This window comes from Muscardinus avellanarius, assembly GCF_963383645.1.
Source record: "Muscardinus avellanarius genome assembly, contig: SCAFFOLD_96, whole genome shotgun sequence".
In the NCBI taxonomy this organism is placed as follows: Eukaryota; Metazoa; Chordata; class Mammalia; order Rodentia; family Gliridae; genus Muscardinus; species Muscardinus avellanarius.
Window position 1 is genome coordinate 1 of NW_027664361.1, and position 18242 is coordinate 18242.

At 46.6% G+C, this 18242-nt stretch overlaps 1 protein-coding gene across 1 annotated transcript; it reads left to right on the top strand.

Annotated features, from left to right (window-relative positions):
* Positions 1-36: 36 nt before the first annotated feature.
* LOC308279598 (sodium/nucleoside cotransporter 2-like) lies at positions 37-16167 on the top strand (the record flags this gene model as incomplete). Its single annotated transcript, XM_080720116.1, has 9 exons — positions 37-108; positions 8127-8252; positions 8331-8461; positions 8770-8938; positions 9124-9321; positions 10772-10853; positions 13266-13364; positions 13565-13676; positions 16050-16167. Coding segments are annotated over 9 exons (1107 nt in total), but the record flags the coding sequence as incomplete, so codon positions are not given.
* Between the last annotated feature and the right edge of the window lie 2075 nt (positions 16168-18242).

The following is an 18242-nucleotide window of genomic DNA, read 5'->3' on the forward strand; positions in this document are numbered from 1 at the left end:
CCACGCCTGGCTTCTTTTTGCTCTTAGATCTCCTGGTTTTTGCAAATCACCATGGGCACCACCGCCGCGGAGACTCTGTCTATAGCAGGAAACATCTTTGTGGGGATGGTAAGCACCCTGAGGCCAGCTGGTCTTCTTTCTTCAGGAATGCCGAGAGCTTGGCAGAAAGCAGGTTCATGAAAGTATGCTTTCCTTATGAAAAGTCAAGTAAATGATGGCTGTGGGCAGCCCATCCCTGACAAAGGGACTCTCAGAGGCTCACCGCTGTCACTCTAACTGCCTAATAATACTTCCCCAGGCACATTTAATCCTGGACACGATTAGCCACGGATACAACTTCCTTTATAGGAATTTAGGGGAATGTCAGGGTCCAACCCTATCTGTCTTCAGGGCTGCGAAGGGTGTTGATCTATGATTTGGTTTCTCCTTGGGATGCTTGGTTTTCAAGGTCTTTAAGGAGGGAATAGCTTGCCTGCTCAGGCTAACAGCAAGGCCCATCCCATAATGCTTGCTGATGCATTTATAACGTGTACATTTGTCTGTGAGGAGTATTGCGCAATACATGCCTTTGCCTGATCAGCTCTGTCGCGCGCAGTGACGACTCTTACACGATCTTCCTCAAGCAGTTTTATTACCCCAGGTTCTTGTACAGTTCCCGCAAATCTTCTTCCCGTAAATCTTCTCTTCTCTCTTCTTTTTTCCCCCCAGAAATCTTCCCCTTATATAGAGCCCAACAGCCAATCAGCAGACTGTTCACGTGCACAACTCATGGCAACAGCCAGTCCATTGGCTGTTGCCCTATGGCATGCGGTGTTCCCGTGTATCTCATGCTCTTGTCGTCACTTCCTGAAAGCTGTTTACCACCTAAGTGCTCTGGGGAAGATTTCCGCTCAGCGCCATCTTAGCTCTCGGACTTACTGGCTGATGGGCGGGGCCCGTCACAGTTCCCCCTTTTTTGTTTTTTCAGACAGGAGAGGACAGAGGACTCAACCCCTGTATGTTTGGAAGGGGCTTCTAGGCCCACCACCTTTTGCCAGGGACGGGACAAGAATCAGTGGCAACCCGTATGCAGTTGAGCATGCCCTCCTCGGGATGCACCCTCCCGGGGTCCCGAGTGCAGTCCTAGCTGGCATCCTGTCATTAAGACTTTCCCATCGCCGCAAGCCATATTTGAGGGGATTGTCCCAACTCCATGGCTGCAAATGCCTGAGCTATGAGCACTTGATCTGTAGCGCGCTGACGGATTAGTTTTCTAAGACAGTAGAGACATAAGATACACAGTAAGACCAGACAAAGACCAAGAGCACCCAGTCCAGCCCACTCTTTTAAATGACGAGCTGCTTGTTGGATCCAGGACATCAAGGTGCGGGCCATCACCGGGTCAACTTGAGTAGTATTGGTTTTGATGATCTCCAACCGCAACCGTCTTGTCAAATTGTCAAATTTCGATGACCGGTTATCTGTAGGATATGCAGAAAGCTCGCAAGAAAGATTAGCGGCAATAAACGCATTATCATTAATCATGACAAGGGGAGCTAAATCCGTGCAACTGCCATTTATCCCACAAAGAAGCCACAGATCAAATAGGTTAGAATGAAAGGCCATGGTCAGGCTCTAATAAGTAAAATTATAACCTGCAAAAGTAGAATTTGCTCCTGCGCCAATTTTAAGGGGAAAAGGTAAAAGGATTAAGCGGGGAAGAACTTGAGCAGAATGACTCAAAGGCAATAGAAAAGAAAAAGCAGTCAAAAGCCCCCATTGTGGATCACTTCCTATCCTTGGAATTCCACAGTATCATGGTCCCCAAAAGAATCAGTCGATGGCTCATCATCCTTTTGTTTCACCAGACGAGTCAGCCGCTCTGGAACCCAGACAGGATCGGCGCCGTTCTGTGGAAACACACAAACAGAGCCTCTGGCCCATGTGAGCACTGGGTCAGGTCCCCTCCATTGCCCTGTGAGGGCATCCTTCCAACGCACGAAACCCTGGCTCGTACCCGAGGGGGCAAAATGACGATCGGCAGCAGTCTTGCCATTGACATCTAATTGCAAAAAATTCAAAGTAAAAAGGGCTAAGGATAGGCGCTGCTTCGGTTTCATATTGGTTCCAATTCCCTCTTTTTGTTTTATCAAGCATTCTTTAAGAGTACGATGGGCGCGTTCCACAATACCCTGTCCCTGAGGGTTGTACGGAAGGCCATGCTTTAGAGTTATTCCCATCTGTGAACAAAAAGATGTGAATTTTTGGGAAGTATAAGCCGGGCCATTATCAGTTTTTATTTCTTTAGGCATATTCCATGCTGCCCAGGCCTCAAGGCAATGATTGACGACGTCATGTGCCTTTTCCCCGGCATGAGCAGATGCATGAATAATTCCAGAGACAGTATCTATGGAAACATGGATATATTTCAATTTTCCAAATTCAGATATGTGAGTTACATCCATTTGCCAGAGATGTAGAGGGAGCAAGCCTCGTGGGCAAATGCCCACATGTGAGGGGTGTAAAAAAGGGGCACAGGCATTACAGGTTTTTACAATTTCCCGAGCCTGATGTCGAGGGATTTTAAATCGCTGTTGTAATGTTTTAGAATTTACATGATATTGACGGTGAAATGCCTGTGCCTGTTGCATTTGAGTAAGAGAAAAAATCATATGTATCTTGGTGAGTTTATCTACTAGATCATTTCCATATGTAATAGGGCCAGGTAATCCAGTATGTGCCCTAACGTGCTGGATAAAGAATGGTGTCTTTCTTAAATGTATATAAATCTGGATTTGGCTAGCCATAGAATGAATAGGAGTATGTAAAGAGAGTTGACCCGCGCATTCAAGCGATCTAACCAGATTAACCACATATTGTGAATCTGATAATAAATTGAAAGGAGAAGAAACTCTCTTAAAAATTTCTAAAACAATATTTAATTCAACCAGTTGTGGAGAGGTATGTGAATATTGGATGATAACAGGATCGCTTCCCTCTATTAGGTAGGCCCCCACACCAGTTTTGGATCCATCAGTAAAAATGTTAATTGCATTAGCTACAGGTTTGTTTTTAGTGACCAATGGGAAAATGAGAGGATGTTCCAGAACAAAATGTAACAATGGATCTTTGGGAAGATGATTGTCTATTTCACCACTGAAAGAGCACATAAGTATAGCCCAATCATCAATAGTGGCTACCAGCGTTTGTACTTGCAGAGCAGTGTACGGTACCACCAGCTTATCGGGCGTTCTGCCAAAGTGTTGGATGCACTGCTGAATGGCTTTAAGGGCAAGGCTTGCTACACTGGTGGGATAATATTCAACTACCTTTTGAGGGGAGACTTTGGGGTGAATCCAAAGAAGGGGTCCTTGTTGCCAAAGAACACTAGTAGGCTGTTTTTCAGTGGCCAGGATACAAGCCCATAATGGCTGTCCAGGGGTCACTCGACGGAGAGACGCTTTCGTAAGTGCTTGTTCTACTAATTGTAACGCATGGCGGGCCTCATCGGTAAGGACGCGAGGAGAATCTAATTGAGGATTGCCTACGAGCAGATTATATAAAGGTTTCAAGGCATGGTTAGGAATTTGTAAAAAGGGTCGAACCCAATTAATGTCTCCCAACAGTTTTTGGAAATCATTGAGGGTTTTTAATTGATCAGTGCGGATGATTAATTTTTGAGGCAGGACTGCATGGGGGAGAACAATGTTGCCAAGAAAGTGTATATTTTCTCCTCTTTGTACCTTTTCTGAGGCGATGAATAATTGATGAGTTTCCAAAATCTTTACAAGGTGACAATAAGCCTCCTCAAGTATGGAGGGATTTTTTGTGGTTAACAAAATGTCATCCATGTAATGAATACACCGAATTTCTGGAAATTTGGTTTTTACGGGCTCAAGAGCACTATTTACATATAATTGACAGAGGGTAGGGCTATTGGCCATTCCTTGTGGGAGGACCACCCATTCATATCTACTGTCAATTTCCTCTTGATTAATAGAGGGAACAGTAAAAGCAAAACGAGGAGTATCCGCAGGATTTAAAGGGATGGAGAAAAAACAATCTTTTATATCTATGCTGATAAGTGGCCACTCCTTCGGAATAGCAGAGAGGAGTGGAAGCCCTCGTTGGACTGGCCCCATAATCTGCATTTGGCTATTTATGGCTCGGAGGTCGTGTAATAACCTCCATTTTCCAGATTTTTTCTTTATCACAAAAATCGGGGTATTCCAAGGAGAGGTGGATGGCCGGATATGGCCTAACTGTAATTGCTCTTGTACTAATTTCCTTGTTACTTCAAGCTTTTCACGGGAGAGAGGCCACTGAGGAACCCATACTGGATCTCCCGTCTTCCAGGTAATGGGAATTGCCTCCTCAGTGGCTACTGCACAAAACCCAGTTCCTCGCGACCACTCTTTTCTTTAGTAGGAATTGGGCTTTTACGTCCCTGGAGGTGTTTTCCCAGCCCGTAGGAAGGGTGGTAGCCCTGGCGAAGGAGAATATTATGGGCTTGGGGGAAATAAGATGTATTTTGTAAGGAATATCCCATGTCCACTAATAAATCTCTTCCCCAGAGGGAAACTGGCAGCTCCAGCACATAGGGTTCAAACTGCCCCTTATGTCCCTCCTGATCTTTCCAATGTAAAGCCCTAGCACTGAGGTCAGGGGTTTTAGCATAACCCAAACCTCTAAGTTCTCCGGTAGCCTTTTGAGTGGGCCATGAAGATGACCAATCTTTACAGGCGATGACACTTTTATCTGCCCCAGTATCTAAAAGTCCTAGGATTTGCTTGCCTTCCACGTCCAAGGTTATCAAGGGACGAGTTCCCATATCAAAGGCAAGAGATATTAACTCATTTCCTGAAGAACCGAACCCACCAATACCGCGTCGTCCCTCTGCTGAAGGAAACATACCATGTAGACTGGGAAGCAAAAGTAACTGTGCCACTCTATCCCCAGGGGAAATGGCAACGATACCCCGGGGCGCTGAAACCATCACTTTGATAATACCGGTATAATCCTCATCTATAACCCCCGGATGGACTACAAGTCCTTTCATGGTAGAGGAAGACCTTCCAAAAAGTAAGCCAACAGAATTAGGTGGCAGAGGACCTTGAAAATCTGTTTCAATAATTTGAACCCCCATTTGTGGCGTTAATACCAGCCTGGAGGTGGCACAGAGGTCCAATCCTGCCGAACCTGGAGTGGCTCGCCGGACTGTTCCGGAGGCTGTAAATTGGGCCACTGAGGTGGCTGTGTCTCCATGGCCCCATACACCTGAGGGTTCCCATATTTTTGTGGGCCCTGGGAACGAGGGCCCGCCCTCCCGTTTTTTGTCTGAGTATTTGATGATTGCTTTCCAGTATAGGGCAAGGGGTTGCCATCGATATCTTTAACCGAACGGCACTCAAAAGTAGGATGCCTTCCTTTTCTACATCGACGACAATACTCAGGAGGAGAAGGATAAGATTGGGACGCCCTACACTTAGGACAATCTCGTTTTAAGTGTCCTGTCGCTCCACAGGAAAAACAATTGCCATTTTTGGTACTATTCTTACTTTGTTGTCCGGAGGCCTGTATAATGGCTGCAGCAAGTCCTGAATTGGTTAAGGGTCCTCCGAGTTCCCTGCACACCTTCATCCACACCTCTAGGCCTTTATGTTTGTAAGGAGTGATGGCCTGTCTGCATTCTTTAGTGCATTGCTCATAGACCAATTGTTTAATGAGCGGCATGGCCGCGTCAGAATCCCCAAAAATTCTTCCCGCAGCCTCTGCTAGACGGGCAACGAAGTCTGAAAAGGGTTCAGTCAATCCTTGAGTAATCTTTGTAAGGTTACCAGATACCTCTCCTTTGTTAGGGAGGGCCTTCCAGGCCTGGGTAGCGAGTCTGTTGATTTGTTCATACACCTGTTGTGGATACCCAAGCTGTTGATTAGCAAATCGTCCTTGGCCCATCAGCATGTCTATATCCCAGGCTGAATTTCCTGCTGCTCGATTACGTGCAGCTTGTTCAGTGGCATATTCTATATAATAAGCTTTCCAATCCAAATATTGGCCAGGATTTAAGGTGGCCCTAACCAAATTTTGCCAGTCTCCTGGGGTCATGGCATAGCGATGTAAACTCTCTATTATTGCTATAGTGAAAGCAGCTGACGACCCATATGTGCGAACTGACTCTGCGAGATGCTTAACTATTTTAAAGTCCAAAGGCTCATGATAACGATTTCCCCCCTCCTGCAGCTGGAAAACTGGGAAAGCTTGATTTGCTAAAAAAATTCCCGCATCTCTCCACATCTGACTACTAAAAGAGACACCTTCTCCTGCTCTGGGCGCAGAAGGGTTATACGGAGGAGGCGAAATTTCCTCTTTAATCAGTTCAAAAGCTTTCACTTGTTTACAAATGGCCTCTAATTCCTCCTCAGATTCATCCTCCCCCTCTGACTCTGAATCCTCCTCACTGGCCACTTTAGAGGAAGTTGAACGTTCCTCTTTTACACCGTCTAAAGCTGCCTGGCCCTCCTGCACAAATTTTCTAAAGCGCCTTTCTTCCAAACAGGCACGAATCAGCCGACAAAGCGGCCGAGTCCCTCCTGTGACAATACCTTGTTCTTCGGCGCGTTCTACGTCTCTTCCCAATTTATCCCAGCTTGCTAAAGAAAGATTCCCTGATACTGTAAACCATGGCGCTACCCTATCTATTTGTTCGAGAAAATCTTGTATTGTCTTGTCCCTAAGCTTTAGGCCTCTACTTTTCAACAAAGCTTTCAATGCTTTATGCAATGGGTGAGATGGACTATTTCCCATCTTGTCGAATCAGGACCAGCCCGATTCTCTAACTTACTTACACTAAAAAATATCCTCCTTAATGGAGCCCCCTTTGATCGGGGAAAATACAGCGCTGTTCCTCGCTTTTCCGCGAGCCTCGCTTATCCGCGAGCCTTATTTACTAAATATCCTCCTTAATGGAGCCCCCTTTGATCGGGGAAAATAACCCTCCGTAAACGGAGCCTCCTCCTCCCTTTTCGGAGTCAAGGAGTACTTACCAGCCGGCTGCCCTGGACTGCCGAGGTTCTGATCAAAGCGAAGGTCCCCGTACGGGCCAACCACTTGTCGCGCGCAGTGACGACTCTTACACGATCTTCCTCAAGCAGTTTTATTACCCCAGGTTCTTGTACAGTTCCCGCAAATCTTCTTCCCGTAAATCTTCTCTTCTCTCTTCTTTTTTCCCCCCAGAAATCTTCCCCTTATATAGAGCCCAACAGCCAATCAGCAGACTGTTCACGTGCACAACTCATGGCAACAGCCAGTCCATTGGCTGTTGCCCTATGGCATGCGGTGTTCCCGTGTATCTCATGCTCTTGTCGTCACTTCCTGAAAGCTGTTTACCACCTAAGTGCTCTGGGGAAGATTTCCGCTCAGCGCCATCTTAGCTCTCGGACTTACTGGCTGATGGGCGGGGCCCGTCACACAGCTCAATATCAAATTGACAAATTGACAAGGAGTCAGTAGTGAAGCTTTTCTTTCCTGAGGTCCTAGGATGATTACCTGCTTCTGATATACTTCTGGATACTTCCACCGTAGCCATCTGCATTTTGCTGAAATGATATAAAATCAGCTTCACTTTCTTTGCTAGACCACAAGCTCCTAGAAGTAGGAATCTTGCCAGATTTGTATTAATATCACTAGTATCGAGTCCAGTAGTAGGCACAGAGTCAGAACTCATTAAGGGATAAATGACGTGATCTCAGGTGGTTGCTAGACACAGTTTCCATAGTTGGGTCCTCATCATTCCATAACATTTTCATATTTGTGTGTGGTGCTGAGGACTGACCCCAGGGGCATTTCATGTCTGAGTTATACCCCCAGCCCTATTTTATTTTTTATCTGGAAACAGAGTCTCACTAGGTTGTTGAGGGCCTCACTCAGTTGCTGAGGCTGGCTTTGAACCCGTGAGCCTCCTGTCTCAGCCTCCCAGGTACTGGGATTCCAGGCCTGGGCAACTATGCCTGGCTACATTACTTCTTTTCATTCTTTCGCTAAAAGTAGGTGTAGATCATTTACTTGCAATTCACTTAATGAATACTTTGTAAGCATCTGATGTGCACTCAAGTCTACACCCTCTTAGCATGTCTTCTGCTTGTGTGTAGACAGAGGCGCCTCTGCTCATCCGCCCGTACCTCGGAGACATGACCCTCTCGGAAATCCACACGGTGATGACCGGCGGCTTCGCCACCATTTCGGGCTCAGTGTTGGGAGCCTTCATATCTTTTGGGGTAGGCACCGTTGGCGTGGCCTTCCGGGGAGCCGGGGCTGGGTTCCGCAGACACCCGATCCCAGCTCTGGCCTTGCAGATCGATGCGTCTTCCTTGATCTCTGCCTCGGTGATGGCCGCGCCCTGTGCTCTGGCCTTGTCCAAGCTGGTGTATCCAGAAGTGGAAGAGTCGAAGTGCCACACTGAGGAGGGCGTGAGACTGTCTCGTGGGTGAGTCCAAGGAAACCTGTGATAGCAGAGACTTTGAGGCTCCCAGAGGGAAAAGATGTCACTCCATATTCTCTGCCTCCAGCTAATGGCGCTGATTTTCTCTCTGGCATCGGTGGACCGGCACCCTCTTGTCAGTTCTGTCCGATGCTGCTTCCGAGTAATTTGCACTAGTGGTCACCAAGGGACCCGTCACCTCTCACCCTGGCCTGATTAACCTCCTGCACCCGGGAGACAGAGCGGTGTGTCTTCTTTGAGGGGCTCAGACTACTTTAGACACCGCATTCTTTCCGTATGTCCAATAAGCGCAGGAAGGAGAGGAGCATCCTGGAAGCCGCCAGCAACGGAGCCGCCGACGCCGTGGTCCTTGTGGCTAACGTCGCGGCCAACCTGATTGCCTTTTTGAGCGTGCTGGCATTCATCAACGCCACCCTCTCGTGGCTGGGGGAATTGGTGGACATCCCCGGGCTCACTTTCCAGGTAAAGGATGAGGCTTGTGGGGCTGCCCTCTGGTTAAATTGGCACATCATCCGGGCCATAGTTAGCCAAGAGGAAGCATGGCCGGCAGAAAGGAGCTGGGCTGAGACTCCCGCGAAGGCCCTTGCAAGGCACCCGACCTGTGTTACCTGTTCGTCCTTCTCCTGGGGCGTCTCTCTTTTATCCAGGCCATCTGCTCTTACGTCCTAAGGCCCATGGTGTTCATGATGGGCGTGGAGTGGGCCGACTGCCCAATAGTGGCCGAGATAGTGGGAATCAAGTTCTTCACCAACGAGTTTGTGGCCTATCAGCAGCTGTCTCAGTACAAGAACACACGTCTCTCTGGAGTGGAGGAGTGGATCGAGGGCCAGAAACAGTGGATTTCTGTAAGTGAGCATCCCACAGAGTGGGCCCAGGGCGAGGCTTCACCATGGATGTCTGAGGGGAGACGGAAAGTGGTACCTGGAAGTTGGCTGGAGACCGCCTGGTGCTTTCCAGCATCACAGGCCTAACCAATAAAGCAAGCGCAGTTGGGCGTTGTGGGCACGCTTGAAATCCCAGCACTCGGGAGGCTGAGACAGGAGGATTGAGGTTCGCAGACAGCCTCAGCTACTTAGTGAGGCCCTCTGCAACTCAGTGAGACCCTGTTTCAAAAAGAAAAAATAGGGCTGGGGGTGTAGCTCGGAGGTAGAATACCCCTGGGTTCCATCGCCAGTACCAAAAAAAATAAAAATAAATAAAGCAAGTGTACCCGTGCTTAGCTGCCTCGAATCCAGCACCTGCTACTTATTCTGAGGGCCACGTTCTGTTCCCTCCTCTAACTGACCCAACTTCTCTCTACAGTGTAAGTGATGGGTCTTTACAAGTGGGAATAATCCAGGGAAGATACTTTTTAAATTTTATTTTTCTGTACTTGGGATTGAACCCAGGGCCTCACACTCTACATACCCAGGCCTTTTTCTTTTGTTTTGAGACAGTCTCACCAAATTCACTAGGCTGGCCTCATTTATAAGTTTAAATTCCAATGAATTGATTTCCCTTCGTATCTATGGCTCTTTCCTTTCAATCACCCTCATTCCTAGGCCCCCCCCCTTTTTTTGGTACTGGGGATGGAACCCAAGAGCATTCTACCTCCAAGCTACACCTCCAGCCCTATTTTTTATTCTTTATTTTATATATTTATTTGTGGTACAGGGGATGGAATCTAGGGGCATCCTACCTCCAAGCTACTCCCTCCCCCAGCCCTGTTTTTTATTCTTTATTTTGAAACAAATTTTCACTAAGTTGCAGAGGGCCTCACTAAGTAGCCGAGGCTGTCCTCGAACCCATGATTCTCCTGTCTCAGCCTCCCAAGTACTGGGATTACAAGTGTGTGCTACCACCCTGGGTTCCAAGGCTGTCTTTATAGGCTCTAACAAGTACAATGTTAGGCAAAGAGGCTTTTGATGGTTTCTGTATAATCATTCCCATCACTACCTCACTCTGTGTGTGTGTGTGTGTGTGTGTGTGTGTGTGTGTGTGTGTGTGTGTGTTATAAGGAATCAGCCCCAGGTGGGCTCTATCACTCGGCCACATTCGCAGGCTTTCTTATTTTGAAATGGGGTCTTGCCACGTTGCTCAGGCTAGCCTCAGACTTGCAAATCCTCCTGCCTCAGATTTGGGAGTAGCTGGGATTGATTATGGGCGTGTGCCGCCTTCGCATCCGCAAAGGGAACAGGCCCTTCCCGAGCCTCCTCTGTACGTTCATGAGGACAGTGTGAGGAGCCTCTGGAATGGTTAGCAGCCTGCGCCCGTGGGGCTGAATTCATCTACTTTCTTGCTTCTGCTTTCTCCTAGGTGAGAGCGGAAATCATTACCACGTACTCACTCTGTGGATTCGCCAATCTCAGTTCCATAGGCATTACACTGGGGGGACTGAGTGAGTTGTCTATGTTCCCCAGATCCCCACTAGGGCAGCCCGATCCCGGCTTCTGAAGTGGGCCGTGCTCGGTACGCGTTGAGGCCGGATAGGGGAGCAGATGTGAAATGGGCCCCTTAGGTCGCCGTTGGCTGGAAGCTGGTGACATTGCGCTTCTTGGCTCTGCGTGGAGTTCCCTACAATCTTCACTTCGATTGTGCTTTCTTTTCCCTTTGTATCAAGGCCCCCCCAAACTAATTAAATTAAATTAATTTATTTATTTGGGGGTGAAACCCAGGGACATTCTACCTCCGAGCTACACCCCCAGAACTGTTTTTAAAAATTATTTATTTATGCTGGGCGTGGTGGTGCACACTTGTAATCCCTGCGCCTGGGAGGCGGAGACAGGAGGATCGTGCAGGTTGGTAGCCAGCTGCGCTGGTTTAAGAGACCCTGTTTCCAAATAAAAAAATATAAAATAGGTCTGGGAGTGTAGGCTGGAGGTAGAAGGGTTTCCAGGAACCCCAGTACCACCAAAAAAAAAAAAAAAAAAAAAGAATAAAAAAATAGGGCCGCGGGTGGAGCTCAGAAGTCGAATGCCCCTGGGTTCCATCCTCAGACCCCCCCAAAATTTATTTGTTTATTTATTCATCTTTGCGGTGTTTATTATTATTTTTGAGGATGGAACCCAGGTGCATTCTACCTCTGAGTGACACCCCCAGCCCTAAGTTTTTACTCTTTATTTTTGAAACAGGGTCTCGCTGAGTTGCAAGGTGCCTCACTAAGTAGCTGAGGCTGTCCATGAACCATGATCCTCCTGTCTCAGCCTCCCAAATGCTGGGATTACAAGCGTGCGCCACCACGCCCAGGTTTCAATTTTATTTTTAAATTCCCCATGAGGGAGGAAATATTATATTTCTATTTTGCAATTAAACTGACATGGTATGCCGGGCGTGGTGGCGCACGCTTGTAATCCCTGTGCTTGGGAGGCTGAGACAGGAGGATCGCGCAGGTTCAAAGCCAGCCTCGCTGGCTTAAGAGACCCTGTTTCCAAATAAAAATATAAAATAGGTCTGGGAGTAGAGTCTGGAGGTAGAAGGGCTTCCAGGAACCCCAGTACCACCAATAAATAAATAAATAAATAAATGAATAAATAAATTGACACGATACATATATAAATTAAGGTATTTTGTTTTTGTTCAATAGTGAAAGTACTTTCTGAATTAGTCTCCTTGCTAGGTGTCTTCACAGGAGCAGAATTTGCACATAGAGTCAACAAGAGAAATGGAAGCACTGGACTCATGGGGCAGATTAGACGAGTGGTGTAGAGTGCTGGCTTCAGACTATAAGCCACCACGTGGGGGAGGAATGAGTCTTTGGAGCAAGACACAGGTATACCTAGAATGCTGGAGCTATTGTTGAACGAGGGTGGTGCTTGAAGAAGGCAGGATGGTTCTAGAATGCAGAGAAGAGAAATGACTAGCTGAGCCTGAGTTTGGAAACACCAAATTAGAAAAGGATCTTTGAAAAAATGGGGTATAAGAAGAAATACAGGTTAGTGCCTGTGGTACTGGAGATTGAATCCAGAGTCATTCTACCTCTGAGCTATACTCCCAGCCCTGTTTTATTATTTATTTATTATGTATTATTTTTATTAATTTTATTATTATTTATTATTATTTTATATTGTTTTTATTTATTTATTTATTTATTTATTTATTTATTCATTTATTACTTTTTATGAAACAGTCTCACTAAGTTGCAGAGGGCCTCCCTAAGTTGCTGAAGCTGGCTGAAAACTTGCGACCCTCCTGCCTCAGCCTCACAAGGACTGGGGTTACAAGCGTGCACCACACCCCGCTAGTGCTCCACTTTTTAATGATCATAATATTCTGGGGTAGAATCATTAAATTTATTTGGTAGCTGGTTGAACGATCTGAAGATGAAATAATTTTTTCCCAGTTCATCTTGTCCCTCTGTTATGTTTTGGTTATGAGAAGGCCATCCATCTGTGGTGGGACGTGCATTGTGCGGCTAAGGCTTAGGCGATCCTCACCCTCCTTAGTCCTCTGGCTCAAAACGGTCCATCTAATTCTGGTGCAGGCTTAAGAGTGCAGATGTTGACTGGTGCACATCAGGCATTTGCACCTGTCTGGAGCAACCCCAGCCCTTGCTTAATCCAGGTTCATCTCAGGTGTGTTCACAGAGCCACTGAAACAGGGGCTGGATGCACAGTCCTTGACCAGGGAAAGTGCGTTAGGGATCTCTCAGGACTAGGTACGGACACACTTCTTAGGGCCAGCCTGGGTTGGCGCTAAGGATGCTATTCCTCTGCCATCCTGCATCGTTTCCTCTGCCTTCTCCATGGGAGTTCCTGTTATACACCGAACTGGTGGGTGGGGAAGAGACCAAATTACTTTGTCTTGTCTGCAGCATCAATGGTACCCCACCGGAAGAGTGACTTGTCCAAGGTAGTGATCAGGGCCCTCTTCACAGGGGCCTGTGTGTCCCTCATCAGCGCCTGTGTGGCAGGTAGGTGCCTTGGTCTCTTGGCAGAAGTTACTTACCTGGATCATGACAGCATCTCTCAGAATATTGATTGAACTACCCAGCCCACAAATACCCGGGGAAGGCACCTAAAGCACAGGGCTTCCAGTTCACAACCAAAGAGCGATTAGCCTTGTGAACAGGTGCCAAATCTTTCCCTTAGCATCTCTGTCTTCCTTATCTAGGAATCCTCTATGTCCCCAGGGGAGCGGAAACAGACTGTGTCTCCTTCCTAAGCACAAATGTCACCAACAGAACCTACGAGGCCTACGTGTGCTGCAGAGAGCTCTATCAGAGGTGAGTGAGCTCCAGGACCCTGGCTTCCTCCTCTTACATACCCTCCTCCATGAAGAACTCTTCTGGGGGTGGGAGAAAGATGGTCTTGGGGGTCGTCTGTGGAGGCTGAATTAAGTGCCCGAGAGAAGCCATGGTACATCTTTGGCATTCCACTGTGCCCAAGGGAGAGGGTCTATCTGTATTGATGGGGCACTGAGGAGCAGAGGGGCAGAGAAGAGGCAAAGACAGGTGGTTGCTCTGGTAACAACTCAACGGTACTGATTGTGATTAGATTATAGATAGGTTGTAGGCAAAGATGCAGCCATGGCCCTCAGTGGCTAAAAATCATGGGCTTCTTTAGACAGAAACGAGAAAAGCAAGAAGGGACAAAGTTGATTTTATAAAAGTATGATGCAGCCCCGTGTGGTGTTGCACACCCGTGATCCCAGTACTTGGGAGGCAGTGGTAGGAGGATGGCAAACCCAAGGTCAGCTTCACAACCTTAGCAAGACTCTGATGCAAAGTGAAAAGGGGGAGGGGTGCTGCGGGTGTATGTAGCTTAGCGGTAGAGTGCCCCTGGGTTTGACTCCTGGTACCCCCAAACAAAACAAAGCCAAAAACATGGTGCCTTCCAAATATAAAATGAAGGTATATACCAAATTCTAGGGAAGAAGCAATCATATGTCAATAAGCTAAAAGAATAAGGTTTGTTTGTTTGTTTGTTTTTGCAGAACTGAGGATGAAACCCAGGGGCATTCTACCTCTGAGCTACACTCCTAGCACTATTTTTTATTCTTTATTTTGAAACAGGGTCTCACTGAGTTGCAAAGGGCCTCACTAAGTAGCTGAGGCTGTCCACGAAACGTGATCCTCCTGTCTCAGCCTCCCAGACGCTGGGATTACAAACGTGCACCACCATGCCTGGCCAAAGAATAAGTTTTGAGACACATAAAAGGAAGAATTTTAAGGACTAAAATGTTTGGTACTCTCAAAGCAAAAAGTGTGTATGTTGGTAATGATGCTGGTGATGAATGACAAGAGGCTTGGGAGATAAGGCTCAAAGATCATGGAAGGTCTTAAATGAAGGGCTAAGGAATTTAGATTTGACCTGAAGAATTCGGAACACTGACATAATCAGCAATGCCTTTTTAAAAGATCTTTCTGGCAGCCATGTGGGTATCAGGGAGACCAGTAAACACACTGGTATAATAGTCCTAGTGAGAGATGGAGAACTGATACTAAGTGGTCCTAAGGATGGAAATGCCTAGACCAAGTAGAATCAATAGGGTTGACCACCCGCTAGTCGGGAGGAAGGGACTGGGATGGGGAAGAGGAAAGGCTGTCTTTCTTCCCGCTTGGACAAGTGGGCCCAAGGAGTGCCATTCATTGACTGGGAGAAAAAGGACTAGTTCCCGAATGGGAGTGTTTATGGGAGAGATCTGGCTTTGGAGATATTAACTTGAAGGTACCTGTGGGGCCACCATGTAAAGCTACTCACAAGCCAGCTGGGGCCTGAGGTTCAGGAGAATAAACGGAACTGGAGGTAGTGTTGGAAGTTATCATTAAGTGATCGGTTTACTATACGGGCCTATGTCTGGGCGCCAGCTGCTGCATGAGTGATTAGGCCAAGTTAACGAATGTTATCCTGCCTGTGTTTTGAGGTTATCACCGGAGAACACGACCAGCATCCTCCAAAAAGAATCCTCCTGCTGACTACCAGTGATGAGTTACAAGCTGGACAGGTCGCTGGTCTGGCACAGCTTTGATTCCTAAGTCACTGGGTTTCCTATTCACATATGGAGGGTCGTTGGTAGCTAGAATCCAAAAGACATAATGTTCTTGTCCAATTAAAAACTGGCCATTAAGGCCAGGTGTGGTGGCGCACGCTTGTAATCCCAGAATTTGGGAGGCCGAGACAGGAGGATCACAGTTCGCAGCCTCAGCTACTTAGTGAGGCCCTCTGCAACTTAGTGAAACCCTGTTTCCAAATAAAGAATAAAAAACGGGGCTGAGGGCATAGCTCAGACGTAGAATGCCTCTGGGTTCAATTTCCAGTACCGAAAACAACAACAAAAGGCCATTAAGATACTGCCTTACTTTTTAGAATGAATTTAACTCTAGATCATTTCTAGGCATGGATGTTGCTTCAGATATTTAGAAAGGAAATTTCTAGATAGACTATGTATGCTTAGGAATCGGGCCCAGGAACAGAGACATCCTGTAGGGTTCCTTGCTGGTATTATCTCTAGTACGAATGAGAAAATAAACTTAGCTGGATCCAATTCATTGAGTCATGGCAGATAGATGCATTTAGGGGTGTGTGCTTTCGCTTTTGGCTACTTGGTGAAACTGACTGATGTGTTTGTTGCCTGTCTCTCTGGCTTTTCATTTCAGTACTTCTCTGAACGGCACCAACCAACCTTCTTTTTCCAGTCCCTGGGCAGACAAGGAGTTCAGTGCCATGGCTCTTGCTAACTGCTGTGAACTCTACACTAGTGCGGTCTGTGCCTAAGGCCGGTTGGTCCATTTCCCAAACAGGTCTACTCTTAGCATCTTTTGATGACAAAGGCATGGACTCGTAGTTTCCCTTCTATAAAGAACTCACTAAGCCAGGCCTGATGGCGCATGCCTTTAATCTCAGTATTTGGGAAGCTGAGACAGGAGGACTTGCAGGTTTGCCACCAAAGAAGAAGAAGAAGAAGAAGAAGAAGAAGAAGAAGAAGAAGAGAGAGAGAAGGAGGAGGAGGAGGAGGAGGAGGAGGAGGAGGAGGAGGAGGAGGAGGAGGAGGAGGAGGAGGAGGAGGAAGAGGAGGAAGGGTCACTAAGATCTATAAAGATCTGTAATAACAAGTGCAAAAGATTCATCTTGGCTCAATGTATCCCAATAATGAAACTAGCGTGCATCTTTCTATTATTTGGATGAACCAAATAGAAAATTCCTCCTGGGCCTTCCTGAGCTTTTATTTGAAAAAATAAATATTACCATATCAAAAGAACCTTGAAAATATTGCTTCTCGTCATCATCTTAAAAATTATACATTGCAGTGTGCTATTATAAGAGTTATTTAGTATGTGATGTGTCCTGGGCTGGGGCAAGGGTAGATATATTTCTTGGAGTTCTGTGAATGAGCTGGGTTTATATTAAACTTACATTTGAAAGGTACACGAATATTTAATGACAAGATTTATCTGGTTGTCACATATTTGTAAATCTGCAAACTCTTTACATCTATAAAAGAAAACAAACACTAATTCCTGTATACAAACTTCTAAGGAATATCCATTTCTTGAAAGCCTCTAACTTTTAGTGTTCTTTCTTCATGACAACCACATTTGCTTCAAGTTGACAGAGACTCCATTAAAACAGTGGTCGCTGGGCGTGGTGGCACACGTTTGTAATCCCAGCATTCGGGAGGCTGAGACAGGAGGATCGCGGTCGCGGACAGCCTCAGCTACTTAGTGAGGCCCTCTGCAACTCAGTGAGACCCTGTTTCAAAATAAAGAATAAAAATCAGGGCTACAGGTGTAGCTTGGAGGGAGGAGGCCCCTGGGTTCCATCCCCAGTGCCACACAAAACAAAACAGAACAACAACAACAACAAAAAAAAAGTGGTGTTCAGAGAGAAGAAGGGGCGGAGTTTGGCTCCCAGGGGACAGTTGGCAGTGTCCTCTGATATCACTGGTTGTTCAGCTTGGAGGATGCTATTTGTATCTACGGGCTAGAGACCAGAATTGCTGCTAAAATTCCTGCAATACTTATATCAGCCTCCTACAACAAAAGAATTTTCTGACTCCAAATGTCAATAGTGCTGAGGCTGAGAAACTCACTATATCTAATATTAGGTATAAGATTATAGTCTTAAGGAAGAGTTTCAAAAGGAGATAGGAATTCTTCAAAAAGTTAACATATGTCATTATCATATGGCCCCACAATTCCATTTCTACATATATATTTAGAAGAATTAAAAATAGGTGCTCAACGCCGGGCGTAGTGGCACAGGCTTGTAAAGCCGTGCTTGGGAGGCTGAGACAGGAGGATCGCACAGGTTCGAAGCCAGTCTCAGCTACTTAGTGAGGCTCTCAGCAACTTAGCGAGACTCTGTTCCCAAATAAAATATAAGGTCTGGGAGTATAGCCCGGAGGTAGAAGAGCCCCTGGGTTCCATCCCCAGTACCACACACACACACACACACACAAAAGGTACTCAAGCTGGGCGTGGTGGCGCATGGTTGTAATCCCAGTATTAGGGAGGCTGAGACTGGAGGATTGTGGTTCACGGGCAGCCTCAGCTACTTAGTGAGGCCCCTTGCAACTCGGAGAGACCCTGTTTCAAAATAAGGAATAAAAAAATAGGACTGGGGGTGTAGCTCAGAGGTAGAATGCCCCTGGGTTCCATCCCCAGACTGGAAAAATAAAAAAAAAAGGTACTCAAGTTGGTGTCATGGCACACTCTTATAATCTCCTACTTAGGAGGCTAAGACAGGAGAATTGCAGGTTCAGCAAATAATGAGATTCTCATCAATCTAGAGAGACCCTGTTTCAAAATAAAAATTAAAAAAAAGAAAAATGTGGGGTATATCTCAGAGGT